Genomic DNA, 16,115 nt, shown 5'->3' with positions numbered 1-16,115 from the left:
ATACCCCTAAAACATGCATGCGCCCATTTTTTGCCCATATTGTATTGCAAAACATACAAGTATTGTGTGCAAAATTGGGGATATGATATGACATGATTTTCCTCCAAAACCCCCACAAAAAAACTGGAAAACATAACAACAATGCTGCCATTGGCCATTAACGATAAGAGTGAAAATCAATGTATTTTATTTTTGGAACCTAAAATAATTTGACATACAGTACCAGAAATTGGTCATAGCCTTATAGACTTATTAAACTTATAGACTTATTACATATTTGTTGTGTTAAAAGTTCAAAATGGATTAAATACATGTTTTTTTTAAATCAACCATCTACACACAATATACCATGATTACAAAGTGAAAACATGTTTTAGGATTTCTTGCAAAATTAAATACAGAAATAACTAATAACTAAACTAGTATTCACACCCCTGAGTCAATACATGTTAGAATCACCTTTGGCAGTGTTTAGAGCTGTGAGTCTTTCTGGGTAAGAGCTTTCCACACCTGGATTGTACAATATTTACCTATTATTCTTTTAAAAAATGTCAAAGTTGGTTGAAGATCATTGCTAGACAGCCATTTTAAAGTCTTGCCATAGATTTTCAAGCCGATTTAAATCAAAAATGTAACTAGGCCACTCAGGAATATTTAATGTCGTCTTGGTAAGCAATTGTTTTATTTTATTGTCATTCTGAAAGGTGAATTTGTCTCCCAGTGTCTGTTGAATAGCAGACTGAACCAGGTATTCCGTTAGGATTTTGTCTGTGCTTAGCTCTATTCCGTTTATTTTAAACCTAAAAAAATCTCTAGTCCTTGCCGATAACAAGCATACCCATAACATGATGCAGCAACCACCATGCTTGAAAATATGAAGAGTGGTACTCAGTGATGTGTTGGAAATGTCCCAAACATAACGATTTGTATTCAGGACAAAAAGTGAATTTCATTGCCACATTTTTTGCTGCATTACTTTTGTGACTTGTTGCATACAGGATTCATTTTTGTAATATTTGTATTCTCTACAGGCTTCCTTCTTTTCACTCTGTCATTTAGATTAGTATTGTGGAGTGACTACCTCCCTTTCCTCCCTTTTCTCCTATCACAGCCATTGAACTTTGTAGCTGTTTTGAAGTCATGGTGAAAACCTTTTAGCAATTTCCTTCCTCTGCGGCAAATGAGTTAGGAAGGATGCCTGTATCTTTGTAGTGTCTGGGTGTATTGATACACCATCCAAAGTGTAATTAATAACTTCACCACGCTCAAAGGGATATTCAATGTCTGTTTATTTTATTTGTTTACTCATCCACCAATGCGAGCCCTTCTTTGCAAGGCATTGGAAAACCTCCCTGGTCTTTGTGGTTGAATCTGTGTATGAAATGTACTATTCGACTGAGGGACCTTATAGATAATTGTATGTGTGGGGTACAAAGATGAAATAGTCATTCAAAAATCCTGTTAAACACTATTATTGGACACAGCGTGAGTCCATGCAGCGTATTATGTGACTTGTTAATCACATTTTCACTCCTGAACTTATGTCGGCTTGCCGTAACAAAGAGCTTGAATACTTATTGACATTTCAGCTTTTCATTTTTTATTAATTTGTAAACATTTCTAAAAACACAATTCCACTTTGACATGTAGGTGGTAAGGCCATAGAATATCAATTTTAAATTCAGGCTGTAACACAAAATGTGAACAAATTCAAGGGGTGTGAAAACTTTCTTTAAGCACTTTAGGAATCGATTTCCTGTTTATTTTATTTTCATAACCGCTGCAGAATAAATTCCTCCTATTTTCTAGCCATGATCGGTACATTTTCCCTAAGTAGCCATACAACAAATAACGATGCATCTCTCATTTAATTGGGCCTAGTAGCCTAAATAGATCATCTGTTTTTTTAAAGCTAAACTTGCTTTTTGCCTGACTAACCTCTGGTGGCAGAGCATTCCATGATGACATGGCTCTATACATACTGCACAGTACCTAGCCTAAATAGATAGGCATTGACTTTTTAAACATTTTGTTACGTTACAGCCTTATTTTAAAATGTATTCAGTTGTTTCCCCCCCCCTCATCAATCTACACACAATACCCCATAATGACAAAGCAAAAACATTTTTTGCTAATTTATAAACCTTTAAAAACTGAAATATCACATTTACATAAGTATTCAGACCTTTACTCAGTACTTTGGCAGGGATTACAGCATTGAGTCTTCTTGGGTATGACGCTATAAGCTTGGCACACCTGTATTTGGGGAGTTTCTCCCATTCGTCTCTGCAGATCCTCTCAAGCTCTGTCAGGTTGGATGGGGAGTGTTGCTGCACAGCTATTTTCAGGCTTCTCCAGAAATGTTTGATCGGGTTCAAGTCTGGGCTCTGGTTGGACCACTCAAGGACATTCAGAGACTGTCCCGAAGCCACTCCTGCGTTGTCTTGGCTGTGTGCTTAGGGTCGTTGTCCTGTTGGAAGGTGAACCTTCACCCCAGTCTGAGGTCCTGAGCACTCTGGAGCAGGTTCTCATCAAGGATCTAACTGTACTTTGCTTCAATCCTGACTCGTCTCCCAGTCCCTGCTGCTTAAAAACATCCCCACGGCATGATGCTGCCACCACCATGCTTCACCGTAGGGATTGTGCCAGGTTTCCTCCTGAAGTGACGATTGGCATTCAGGCCAAATTCAATCTTGGTTTCATCAGACCAGAGAATCTTGTTTCTCAAGGTCTGAGGAGTCTTTAGGTGACTTTTGGCAAACTCCTAGCGGGCTGTCATGTGCCTTTTTACTGATGAGTGGCTTTCATCTGGTCACTACCGTAAAGGCCTGATCGTTGGAGTACTGCAGAGATGGTTGTCCTTCTGGAAGGTTCGCCCATCTCCACAGAGGAACTCTAGAGCTCTGTCAGAGTGACCATTAGGTTCTTGGTCACCTCCCTGACCAAGGCCCTTCACCTCCAATTGCTCAGTTTGGCCGGGCGGCCAGCTCTAGGAAGAGTCTTGGTGGTTCCAAACATTTTCCATTTAAGAATGATGGAGAACACTGTGTTCTTGGGGACCTTCAATGCTGCAGAAATATTGTGGTACCCTTTCCCAGATCTGGGCGGACAATTACTTCGACCCTCATAGCTTGTTTTTTTTTCTGACATGCACTGTCAACTGTGGGACCTTATATAGACAGGTGTGTGCCTTTCCAAATCATGTCCAATCAATTGAATTTACCACAGGTGGACTACAATCAAGTTATAGAAACATATCAAGGATGGTCAATGGAAACAGGATGCGCCTGAGCTACATTTCGAGTCTCATAGCAAAGGGCCTGAATACTTATTTACATAAGGTATCTGTTTTTTATTTTTAATAAATTTGCAAACATTTCTAAAAACATGTTTTCGCTTTGTCATTAGGGGGTTATTGTGTGTAGATTGCTTAGGATTGTTTTGTATTTAATCCATTTTTACTATAACAACAAAGTTAACGTGTCTGAATACTTTCTGAAGGCACTGTATTTCTAGTTTTGCTGTAGCCGATGTCATCCTATAGGCAGCGCAGATTATAACATACAGTCGAATTTCACAGGTGAACAGACAGTTGATCTTTTACATTGAAGTATGCATGTACAGTAGCCCACTGTAATAAAAAGACAATGTTTCAGAATTCATGACAGTCCGGAATATTTGGGGAAAAAGTCAATGCAAAACATTGTTGAATTCTAACTTCTGCTGACAGGTCCAAATAAATGTTCCATTGTTTTTTTCTTTCAGAAACTGTCACAATCATTTGAAAAAAATACAGAATCCATTACTGCAAAAGATGAAAACATTCTAGCAACACCTCCATAAACATTTGATAACATTTATTGTTGAAACTGCCGTGGCCTAATTCTAATAGTTCCAGATTATACAGTAAATAAATGAGTTTATTGTAACCATGAAAGGTGAATGCAGGGCGCTTCCAGGCGGAGTTATAATGCACCGTTTTACGATGGGCTGATTTATAACGGGAAACATGCATATGTATGGCGTGCGCCAAGTCTATAAATATACATTTTTTTAGACATACGGATTATTTTCAGAAATTGCACATGCAGATATTTAGTCTGAAATTTACGCAATGGTTATAAATGAGGCCCATGGCCGGGCCCTAGCTGTGTTAGGTATTTATTTGTTCACTGTGGAGGAGTGGACACCAGAAAGGGCTTTGGCTAACGCTTCATGGGCCGCTAATTTCCTTCCTGACCTCTCTTTGTCGTGGCTATGACCCCCTACCTCCCCTCCTCCCACCCATCACCGGGACCACCACCTCTAGGTTCCCCTATTGCAATAAATGCCAAAGCTTGACACGGCCCTGGGGGGGGGTCTCGAAGGGTGCGAGTTGAAAAGGAATGGGAGTTGGGGTAAGTCGGTGGGGGCCTAGGGGGTTATAGGTCTGGAAAGTGGGGTTTGGAGGGACATAGTGGTTGAGCTGACAAGAGAAGATTTTGCGCCCTGAAATCAAAACATCTTCCCGTGGCTATGCCAACTCCTTTATCTTATATATATATATATATATATATATATAAAATTGTATTTGCATAGTGGCATACATTGAGTAGAGGCATTTTGAGGATTTCCACATGGGATTTTTTTTAGTATAGGTTTGGACTTTTTGTTGTTGCCTAATGTCATTTATATGATCAAAAACATTAGCAGAATATTTTTAATACCACACCGAAATGACCAGCTACTCTAACACTGACAAACTGAGAGCAATAAAAATGATCTGGTCTTGAATGCGAACAATAGCCCAGGCCAATGAAGAGGAGGAATATATATACACACAGATTGTACATTATTAGGGGGAATATATATACAGTGGGGAGAACAAGTATTTGATAACCTGCAAAATCGGCAGTGTTTCCTACTTACAAAGCATGTAGAGTTCTGTAATTTTTATAATAGGTACACTTCAACTGTGAGAGACGGAATCTAAAACAAAAATCCAGAAAATCACATTGTATGATTAAGTAATTAATTTGCATTGTATTGCATGACATAAGTATTTGATACATCAGAAAAGCAGAACTTAATATTTGGTACAGAAACCTTTGTTTGGAATTACAGAGATCATACGTTTCCTGTAGTTCTTGACCAGGTTTGCACACACTGCAGCAGGGATTTTGGCCCACTCCTGCTAATTAATTACTTAAAAGTCATACAATGTGATTTTCCGGATTTTTGTTTTAGATTCCATCTCTCACAGTTGAAGTGTACCTATGATACAAATGACAGACCTCTACATGCTTTGTAAGTAGGAAAACCTGCAAAATTGGCAGTGTATCAAATACTTGTTCTCCCCACTGTATATTATACCACAACATTGTTGAGTACTCATTTCTGATTGGTTAGAAGGGCATTCTAGAATGGACATTAAAACCAGATAACGGGACAGTTGGAAAAGATATCAGGACACCTTGCAATCATTACACAATATTTGTCTACACATGCAGACTGTACTTGCTACAAAGTTACAAAAAGCTAAACAAAAACCACACAAACCGAAATTGTATACATTGTAAATGCAGGTTTAACAAGGGAAAGGTTCTAGCGACAGTAGCATTGATTTGTTTTTGCAGACCTTTTTGGGAGCATCTGATGACCTAACGTGGTGAGTGATGAACAAACATTTTCCAGGTCCCTACTGTTGCAGTCATGATGCACATGGCGCTATGCTGTCAAATTCTACCTGATGTTTCTGGTTTAACCAGCTGTTTTCAGCAAGAGTTATTTTTTAATTCGGGGTTCGCTAGCAATAAAATATACTGATCAAAAATATAAAACGCAACATATAAAGTGTTGGTCCCTTGTTTCATAAGCTGAAATAAAATCGCAGAAATGTTCCATACGCACAAAAGCTTACTTCTTTCAAAATGTGTGCCCAAATTTGTTTACATCCCTGTCACGCCTGCTTCCACTCCCCCTCTCTGGCTCTCCAGGCTGCTTATCATTACGCACACCTGTCACCATCGTTACGCATATCAGCGCTTCATCGGACTCACCTGGACTCCATCACATTATTAATTACTTCCCTTCTATATTGGTCACTTCCTCAGTTTCTTTCCCGAGTCAGCGTTAATGTTGTTGTGTCCCTTATCAAGATGCTGTTCGTGTTTTGTTTCCTGTCTGTGTCTTCATTAAATATTAACTCCCTGTACTTGCTTCTCCTCTCCCAGCGTCTGTCCTTACAATCCCTGTTAGTGAACATTTCTCCTTTGCCAAGTTAATCCATCCACCTGACAGGTGTGGCATATCAAAAAGCTGATTTAAACATCATGATCATTACACAGGTGCACCTTGTGCTGGGGACAATAAAAGGCCACTCTAAAATTAGCAGTTTTGTTATACCACACAATGCCACAGATGTCTCATGTTTTGAGGGAGTGTGCAATTGGCATGCTGACTGCAGGAATGTCCACCAGATAATCAAATGTTTATTTCTCTACCATAAACTGCCTCCAACGTCGTTTTAGAGGATTTGGCATTATGTCCAACCGGCATCACAACCGCAGACCATGTGTAACCACACCAGCACAGGACCTCCACATCCGGCTTCTTCACCTGGGGGGGTCGTCTGAGACCAGCCACCTGGACAGCTGATGAAACTGGGCGTTTGCACCACCAAAGAATTTCTGCACAAACTGTCAGAAACCGTCTCAGGGAAGCTCATCTGTGTGCTCGTCATCTTCACCAGGGTCTTGACCTGACTGCTATCGTAAACGAATTCAGTTGGAAAATTCTCACCTTCGATGGCCACTGGCACGCTGGAGAAGTGTGCTCTTCACGGATGAATTACAGTTTCAACTGTATCGGGAAGATAGCGTCGTGTGGGAGAGCGGTTTGCTGATGTTAACATTGTGAACAGAGTGCCCCATGGTGGCGGTGGGGTCACGGTATGGGCAGGCATAAGCTAAGGAACAGAATTGCATTTTATCGATGGCAATTTGATACAGATACCGTGACGAGATCCTGAGGCCCATTGTTGTGCCATTCATCCATCGCCATCACCTCATGTTTCAGCATTATAATGCACGGCCCCATGTCGCAAGGATCTGTACACAATTCCTGGAAGCTGAAAATGTCCCAGTTCTTCCATGGCCTTCAAACTCCCCAGACATGTCACCCATTGAGCAGTTTGGGTGCACTCTATCAACATGTACGACAGCGTTTTCCAGTTCCTGCCAACATCCAACTTTACGCAGCCATTGAAGAGGAGTGGGACACCATTCCTCAGGCCACAATCAACAGCCTGATCAACTCTATGCGAAGGATATGTGTTGCGCTGCATGAGGCAAATGGTGCTCAGGCCAGATACTGACTGGTTTTCTGATCCACGCTCCTACCCTATTTTTTTTTAAAGGTATTAAAGGTATTCTCAGTCATGTGAAATCCATAGATTAGGGCCTAATTTATTTATTTAAATTGACTGATTTCCTTATATGAACTGTAACCCAGTAAAATATTTGCAATTGTTGCGTTTGTTTTTGTTCAGTGTATTTAGCCTGCTTTTCTATTCTAGTGTTTGATATGCTATCTCCTCGTATTGAACAGTGTCGAGTGTCCTGACGAGAAGGCAAACTTTTCTCGCTATGCCAGGCAAAATCGTTATGGATATATCCAAATGAATGTCAATAGAAAACAGCTTTAAAAAATGCAAATGCGGCTACTTTGCTGTTATTCTGGCTGCAGAGGTCGTGACTGTGCTAGCTAGAAAGGAAGATGGAGGTTGTCAGCGAGCATGGCAACGGAACATATAGAACGAACCACTGGGTCTCGTCCATAAATATCGAACGAACGACTGGCAACCAACATTTTATTTCCAAGGTAATGTACAGATTGTCAGTGTTTATCCCTTACATTTTGGCTACAGTAGGTTACTAAATAGACTTTTCGTTGGCACTACCCAATGATGAAGATGAAGCCCAGGCTACTCACCGGTGATGGCCCAATAGCCTATCTCAAGATGAGCTACTTTTGAAAAACGGTGCTGTTTGCTCAGAATCACTCAGAATCACAAAATGCTCAGAATCCCAAAATGGCTCAAAAGTTTTTTTAAAGATTCTACAGACAGATTAGTCTTCTCTTTTCAGAAGTAGGCATTTGCTTTCCTAACTGTATGTTTTTATCCCGATTGTATTTGGAAAAAGGCAAACTGACAGCCGCAACCAACCATAGATATATAATCCATAGATGGCAGCTCCCATTTAAGTCAGGGCTGGCATCCATTGCTAGTGTACCCATGAGTTTAATAGTCAAACTGTCAGTGTTAGAGGTTCTAAAACCCGTCTATTGATTATATGTCTATGGCCACAACGCAACAAGCTGTTCTATATTTGGCGAGAGTGCTTTCCTGACTGTAAGTGATAATTTAATCCACAGCTATTTTTTTTCTAAAAGAAGCTATTGAGATTCTGCTGCTAAATTATGCTCTCTGGTGTAGTATATGGGCATGGATTTTTCAGCCAAGAGTACTATAATTTTAGGCAAAATGATTTCAATTTATCAGGGGGCGATGCAGCATCTCCAGCACCCCTAATTCCCATGGCTCTGGGTGTTGGGGGTGCTTCTACAGGCATTAATCAGTCCCAAACTGGCACTTTGACAGGGGGTGTTGGGTGGCGGTCGGCGTGGGGATTGTGGGGTTTAATTTGAGTTGTTTTCTGAAGCGGTGGCCTGGTTGGTGGCACAAAAAGCAGCAGTCCAGAGGTCCTCCCATCAGAGCTATGGGGCCGGGGCGGACGCCTGCATCCGCAGGACCCTTTCTGTCTGGTCTCATTTCTATTGGCCACCACTCCTCTCAATGCACCATAAGCCCTATTAGAGGAAGACAATTGAACCTGGCAGATGCGTATCGGGAGTAAGTGCAAGGAATCTTGAAGGAGATGTGAGGTGGTCTCACTTTTGCCTTTTTTTCACAGTTTGTGTTGCTCCCTCTTTAGTTGTTTTAACCTAGTGTGCATCTTATTCTCTCTCTCTCTCTCCTACATGCAGACTGCGACTCCTATTGCAAGGCGTCGAAAGGCAAACTGAAGATTAACATGAAGAAATACTGCAAGAAAGATTACGGTGAGTTGAGTTCCATCCTCTGTGCAGTACAGTCTACAATCCTACAGTAGATGCTCACGCTGCCTCCTGAGCCCTGGTGGACTAGTAGCTAGCTACATCTTTATTTACAACACCCAGCACCAAGCCCAGGCATCCCCACCAGGACAACCCTACAGCTCCTGGGCATTCTAGTGACGGCTTACTCCGGCTTTTCAAGAAAGAAAGTCAAAGGATCAAACAAAAGAGGGGGACAAGCCATCAGAGAGAAGAGCTTAGGGTGTGAGGATCGAGAGGGTGCGAAGGGGAGGGGTCCCGGGATGATGGACAGCCCAGCAGGTATTTAAGGGCAAGGCGGATAATGTATAAAGCAAAGTCGGTGTGACGGACAGTTGGGGTGCGCGTCTAAAGGTCCTCATTAAGGGGAACTTAAGGGATGGGCCTTTTCAGACAGGCATTCCTGTGGCCATCCCACCCGGCTGCCCTGGCCATTGAAAAGGTGCTTTAGGTGGTTAAGACCCTGGTGAAGGTTGTGGAGGTTTGACCCTGACCTGATTGAAGCCAGTCTGTTAAATCAGTCAACCAAGAAGGGGCATCCTGCCTGAAAATACCTTGGCAGATTGAATGAATGACAGCCCAGTCATTGTTCCTGAGTTTCTTTTGTTGAGGGGTTGGATCCAGGCATGGTGTCAGGAGGAATCCCCTGTGCCACAAAAAGTGGCATAAATTATTTCTCTTTGCAGCTCTTTAAGAGGCAATTGCAAAAAAAAAATGATGGCCGATTATAGATGTGGTGTTTGGTTAAAAAAAAAAAAAAAGAAGCTTGCCATGCATATGCAAATAAAGAAAAGTTCTGCACCACAGTAACTAGTTTGTGGCCATTTGTAGGCGAACAGGTTTAATGAGTGGTAAAAAAACAAAAGCTCTGTGGATCATTGATCCCCGGCAGCGGAGCTCATGTGTGAAGGAGGTGTAGCAGTTAGGGTCTCCAGTGAGTCAGGCATTAGGAGCCCTCGGTGGAGGATTTGGAACATGCACCTCCAATGGAGTGTAACGGGGCCATGTTTCTCCTTCTCAGGCCCACGCAAGAGTCAATAGACCCCCGTAGGGAGACGCACTCTGTCCTGGGGAAGCCCAGTGATGCGTTGTGGTCTTCAGCTCTACAAACTCTTACCCTTATCCACTGAAAATAAGTCTGTCTATAAGTCAGAGCTTGTCAGTGCCCACTGAAGACCCATAGGGGAGAGGAGATGGGGAGTGAGGTGGGACCCTACCCAGGTGCACCCCAGGTGCATGTCATCAAGACATCATGCTGTAGCTCAGACTCAGCAGTGTTGAGAGCGCTGCTCAACAACACAGGGAGTGTCCTCTACCCCCATCCTAGTCTCTCATAGGCAGGCAGGTCTGGCAGGCACCGGAGGAGGAGTGTGTAGAGGGGACCTGCTGGTATTGATGAGTGATCCCAACACCACCCCAGCATGCCTCAGGGAAGGCTGTGACTACATGTTTTGTGTGTGTGTGTGTGTGTGTAATGGTCCACAGTGGGGTTCGGGTACACGCTCCTCTGCTTCAGAGCAGGCTACAGTAAGGGAACCCCCACTGTTTCACTCTTACTGTTCTCCTCAATGACCAATCACAGGCCATTTCCTCTGCTTCCCCCTCTGGCCGTCTCCAACATTACCCAAGCCCTACGCAGCCCTCCCTAACCCGCCCTGGGTCCAGCCTCCTTGCCAAGGCCTGGGTCTAATCCACTTTCTCCCTGCCTCACCATACCTCAGGGGGGCTTTGTACTGGTCCTGTACAGGGATAAGACTCGCCTCGCGCTTTACACTTCAGGAAGGTTTACTGGAGGGTCCCGGTGTGGCGGAGAGCATTTAGGAGTGCAGTGTCTCGCTGTGCCTCGGGTCTATGCTGGATAACATGCAGACACACTCCAACCCCCATAGAGAACCACAGGGTGCTTGGATACAGCAATGTTTCCATACAAAAGGGCTGAAATGACAGTGGAACAGGGCTTCACAATAGGTTGAGTTATTTACAGTTTGGTCTCTCAGGGTTTCATCCTGTGTTGTTGTGCAAACACAAACAGAGAGCGCCTTCCAGTGGTGACACCAGGGAAGGACAGGGTGACAGAGGGCACCAATAGGGTTCGCCAGCAGGTCAACAGCCAGTTCAACCAATGCCCATGCTGATATTACTATTAAAGACACCAGGAAGGCTAATGCTAACAGAAAAGGACACCAGGGCCCTATTTGATAACCCTGTGATCTACCATGCATGGCGTAAAATCTGCAGTGCAGTGCTGGATGTCTCATTTAGAGCCATTTAGAGAGCCATGACATTCACGCTCAGGGATAGTCAGCCTGTGTGTATAGGAGGTTAAGCTAATGACCCCTGGTTTAACGACTGCTGTTCCATTTTAAGGTGATCTATGCTGCTTTTGAGAGCTGTCGGTGCTCTCTCCTTGATCCTCTCCGTAATAAATCATACTATCACAGAGCCGCTCCCCCAAAAACCCATCTCCTCACAGCCCATCCCTGCCTCTTAATCACGTCCCAAATCAAATCCCCTGACATCTATAATGGACGTGGAGCTGGATCTGCTCCCGGACGATGCTTGTCTTGACAGCACTTCCCTTGGAGGATACAAGCCTCTGATGGGCGTCTGGTTAGGTTACAGGTCCAGTCTCCTGTCCACTGGGGCCGGCTGAGTAGGTAGTTGCCGATGACTCCACTAGAATCAGCGCCAAATGGAGAAGCCAACCTCACTTTATTTTTTATTTAAAAAAAAATAAAAAAAGAGAATAGAACAGAACCCTGCCCTTGAGGCTTTGTCAGTTATGGTGTTTTCAGTGTTCCGTAATGCCGCTTGGACAGTGGAGATCACAGCATCTCATGGCGCTAGTCTGTGGAGCTAGTAGCACTGACTAGAGACGCACATGGACCAGTGGACACAGAGGACTAAGAGCTAGAGGATTCAGCTACAGACAACCGGCGTCAGTACCGCCTGCTTCACGGTCTGTCTGATACCCTTCTTGGCTGCTGGATGGTACTCGACACGGTGTAGCATACTAGACTTACAGATGTAGGATCTTAATATGAGCCAGTCTCCTATAGCAGGAAAATAATCCTGCAGCAACGGGAAATGTAAATTAGTATGTGGATTATAATTAATGGATATTTTTGTATCGTAAGGGACCATCAAGTCTGAATTTACAAAGTGGAAATTAGAAACGTTAGAAACCTTTTTAAAACTCAAAGATGCTACACTTCTTAAATGTCCTACGTCGCAGGAAACTTCACTTGCAACAGGGTGATTAAATTAAGATCCTACATCTGTAGTGGGAGATACACTAGCACTTTTCCCTCTCTCCTGTCATACTGAATGGCCAGAGAGAGAGAGAGAGATGTCTAGGCAAAGCTTTTGCAAGAAGGAAAGGGGATTCCATGGGAAATGTCCGACTCGGTCAAACTGAATTATTTTGTCCCAGGGTGCCATAGTAACTGTTGCTGGGATCATGGCGTGTGTGTCTAGAGAAGAGCAGGGTCACAGCAGGTCAGGATAGCAGGAATGGAGCAGACATAACGGACCGGGTTGCTCTCCTGTGCCAAGAGGACATGGATGGGGTTTTAATTGAAGCCTGTGATACAGACACGAACCCCGGTGATAGAGATAAGAATAACAGCACTGTCACGTGTATCCCTTTGAGCAGGAAATTCTAATGCTAGAATTGAGTCAGACACAAAGACATAACAAAAATAGTCTCTCTCCCCCCTCCCCAGCTGTCCAGGTGCACATTCTGAAGGCGGACAAGGCGGGCGAGTGGTGGAAGTTCACCGTCAACATCATCTCTGTCTACAAGCAGGGCGAGAGCCGCATCCGCCGCGGCGACCAGTTCCTGTGGGTCAGGGCCAAGGATGTGGCGTGCAAGTGTCCAAAGATCAAGACCGGGAAGAAGTACCTGCTCCTGGGTAACAATGAGGATTCTCCAGGGCAGTCTGGAGTGGTGGCCGATAAGGGCTCCCTGGTCATCCAGTGGAGAGACACATGGGCCCGTCGGCTGAGGAAGTTCCAGCAACGGGAGAAGAAAGGCAAGTGCAAGAAGGCATAGGCGGAAGGGACGGCCGACGCCTGGAGCGAGGGAATGGAACGCGGGACAGGAGAAAGGATGAGTGGGTGTTGAAAAAGGGCGAGAGGAGAGCGAGGGAGACTGAGGAAGGAGAGAAGGGGACTGTGCGTTGTCGCTACTTTTTCGAGTAGAAGCATGAAGAGAATATTATTGAGCAGATTTTTTTTCTAGTGGACTTTTGTGAAGGAGCTCACGCTGCAGGTGTCATTGCTTCGTTGTTTTTTCCTTCGAGATTTGTCTCCGTGGATTTGCCAAGTTTGCACCTATTACCAGTATATATAAAGTTGTGTGTTTTCATATTGATATTTCATAGCCCTATTTTATGAGTATTATGTGCTGGTGCGAAGACACCACCAATCAAGCCACTGCATTATCACAAGCTCTGTTTTCTGTCGTTTTTAGGGTTAGCGAATAATATCACTGACAAACCAGCTTGCATCGTCAAACGTCCTCACTTCAACTTTTTTGTTGTTGAAATTGTGTATCCTATTGGCAGTGCAGCAAAAAGTGCCATAAAATCACATTGGTTCTTCTGCACCTTGGAAATGCACGTTTCATGTATTATCCAATAAGTTGCCTTTCGCTTCACCCGTATGTAACCTAAAACGCACAGTAACTAGCTACGTTCTTTATTATATCACGGGTGTGACATATTGTACATTTGATTGAATGTTGGCCCCTCGATGAAGACAGTGAAATGGCAAGAAAGAAATTCATGTCCATTCTTAAAGGTGTACAATATATTTGACTCCAGCATTGTTAACTAGGCTTAATCAAGGATATTATTTTAAATCTACACATTTTTCTTTGTCCGGTTTCAGTATTCAGAAATGAATGCACGTTCATTGTGAATTGTGGTGATTAACACACTCTTGTACAGTTTCAAACTGCATGTCAACCTGTCTCCAAAAAGGATGGTTCTTACGTCAAATACATGGCGTCCATATTAGGACAGTGTCAGATGAGTTGATGTCCTAATATGGACACTGTATCCTTACTCTCTTTTTGACTGGTGCTGCTGCCTAATTTCATGGTTAGTGTTTTTAATAATAATTTTGCTGGATTCCCAAGAAGACACAATGTCTGGGATTTCAAAGACTCCTGCTATTAGAACAATAACAACCAGATTTCAATTTAGGATCACTTGCTTTAATATTTGATTAATGTTTGGTTTAATTATACTGAACAAACATAAGTGCAACATGCAAAAATGAACGATTTTACTGAGTTACAATTCAATATGAGGAAATGAGTCAATTGAAATAAATGATTTAGATCCTAATCTATGGATTTCACATGACTGGGCAGGGGCCCACCCACTGGGGAGCCAGGCCCAGCCAATCAGAATGACTTTTCCCTCACAAAAATGCTTTATTACAGACAGAAATCCTCCTCAGTTTCATCAGCTGATCTCAGACGATCTCGCATGTGAAAAAGCTGGATGTGGCAGAGAGATATGGTAGAGAAATTAACATTAAATTCTCTGGCAACAGCTCTGGTGGACATTCCTGCAGTCAGCATGCCAATTGCATGCTCCCTCAACTTGAGACATCTGTGGCATTGTGTTGTGTGACAAAACGGCACTTTTTAGAGTGGCCTTCTATTGTTGCCAGCACGAGGTGCACCTGTGTAATGATCATAGTGTTTAATCAGCTTCTTGATATGCCACACCGGTCCGGTGGATGGTTTATCTTGGCAAAGAAGAAATGCTCACTAACAGGGAGGTAAACAAATGTGTGCACAAAATTGGAGAAAGATATAAGATTCTTGTGCGTATAGAACATTTCTGGGATCTTTTATTTCAGCTCATAAAACACTTTACATGTTGCGTTTATATTTGTGTTCAGTATATATTTAATGATCAAGTGATTTAGGAGCCAGTCCTAAGAGACAGAAAGCAGTGTGGTTCTTCCCCATGTTGCCCAGATTTAGAATATAGATGTTTTTTTTATTTTTTATATTGAAGGTGTACATTTCTGAAATATGAATTGACATTACTATTATTATACAGTACACATGCTTTACACAAAAGGAAGCATTTGCAATGATGTGAATAAAAAACCTTATCATACCTAAGGTTTCAAATAGACTAGCGACAACACAAATCTGATTGTTTTCAGAGAACGTTAACCAAGCAGTGAGATATTGAATTGAAAGTGTTACATATTTATATGACCTCTCCCTAGGAACAATATTTCCTAATACTGTAGGCTATTCACCAATTGGCACAGAATTTTTCTGTGTAGTATTAAATTCACCCTCTTTTGGATGCAATTATTATTATTTTTAATCACAATGTGTAAAGAATTTAATTGAAACAAGCCTCTTCCCCAAGGTACTAAACAAAGGCCTTGGCAGCCAACAATTAAACATCTGAATAGGTAGTCTTTTTATGTGAACATTCTCAATAATATAACTATTATTAACTTCAATTTATTGATTGTAGATTTTTAGCAAAGAGAATGGACAGAGTGCACACCTAAGAACAGCATGTATTTTCTTTGTTGTATTGAGGCAACAGAAATGGAAGAGTGCAGTTTACCTCCTTGACTGACAGTGAACTGTTCCAAACATTATTACACAAGCATTATTAGTCAGCGCTCTAAACTCTTGCATCACCCCCCCCCCCCCCACACACACACACACACTTAACTGTCCATAGACCTCACCCTTGTGCATAAGATATACATGTTACATGCTGACTGTCACTCTAGAGTTCTTGAAAATTCTGTCTTGAGTGTGGTACGGCATCCATATTAGCAAGTTGTCCGATTTCAGGCAAAACTGTCAGTGGTCTTCCTAACATGGAATTCCTAATATGGATGCCGTAGCGGCAGCTATTCAACAGCTGCAGACATTATTCAATGTCTCTTACAAGGCTGTCAAATTAATTAAGTTCAGAGCGATT

The 16,115-nt window shown here is 42.7% G+C and overlaps 1 protein-coding gene across 1 annotated transcript in view; it reads left to right on the top strand.

The window, feature by feature from the left end:
- Positions 1 to 16,074, top strand: part of LOC135523945 (netrin-1-like) — an 88,540-nt gene extending 72,466 nt beyond the window's left edge. The window contains exons 6-7 of the mRNA XM_064950982.1: positions 9,028 to 9,102; positions 12,861 to 16,074. Coding sequence (XP_064807054.1) covers positions 9,028 to 9,102; positions 12,861 to 13,189 — 404 coding nt within the window. The 3' untranslated portion in view covers positions 13,190 to 16,074. The remainder of the gene's footprint in view (positions 1 to 9,027; positions 9,103 to 12,860) is intronic.
- Positions 16,075 to 16,115: the final 41 nt, after the last annotated feature.

The sequence above is a fragment of the Oncorhynchus masou genome, chromosome 4, assembly GCF_036934945.1.
Source record: "Oncorhynchus masou masou isolate Uvic2021 chromosome 4, UVic_Omas_1.1, whole genome shotgun sequence".
NCBI classification, from domain to species: domain Eukaryota; kingdom Metazoa; phylum Chordata; class Actinopteri; order Salmoniformes; family Salmonidae; genus Oncorhynchus; species Oncorhynchus masou.
This window is presented reverse-complemented; position numbering and strand designations above follow the sequence as displayed.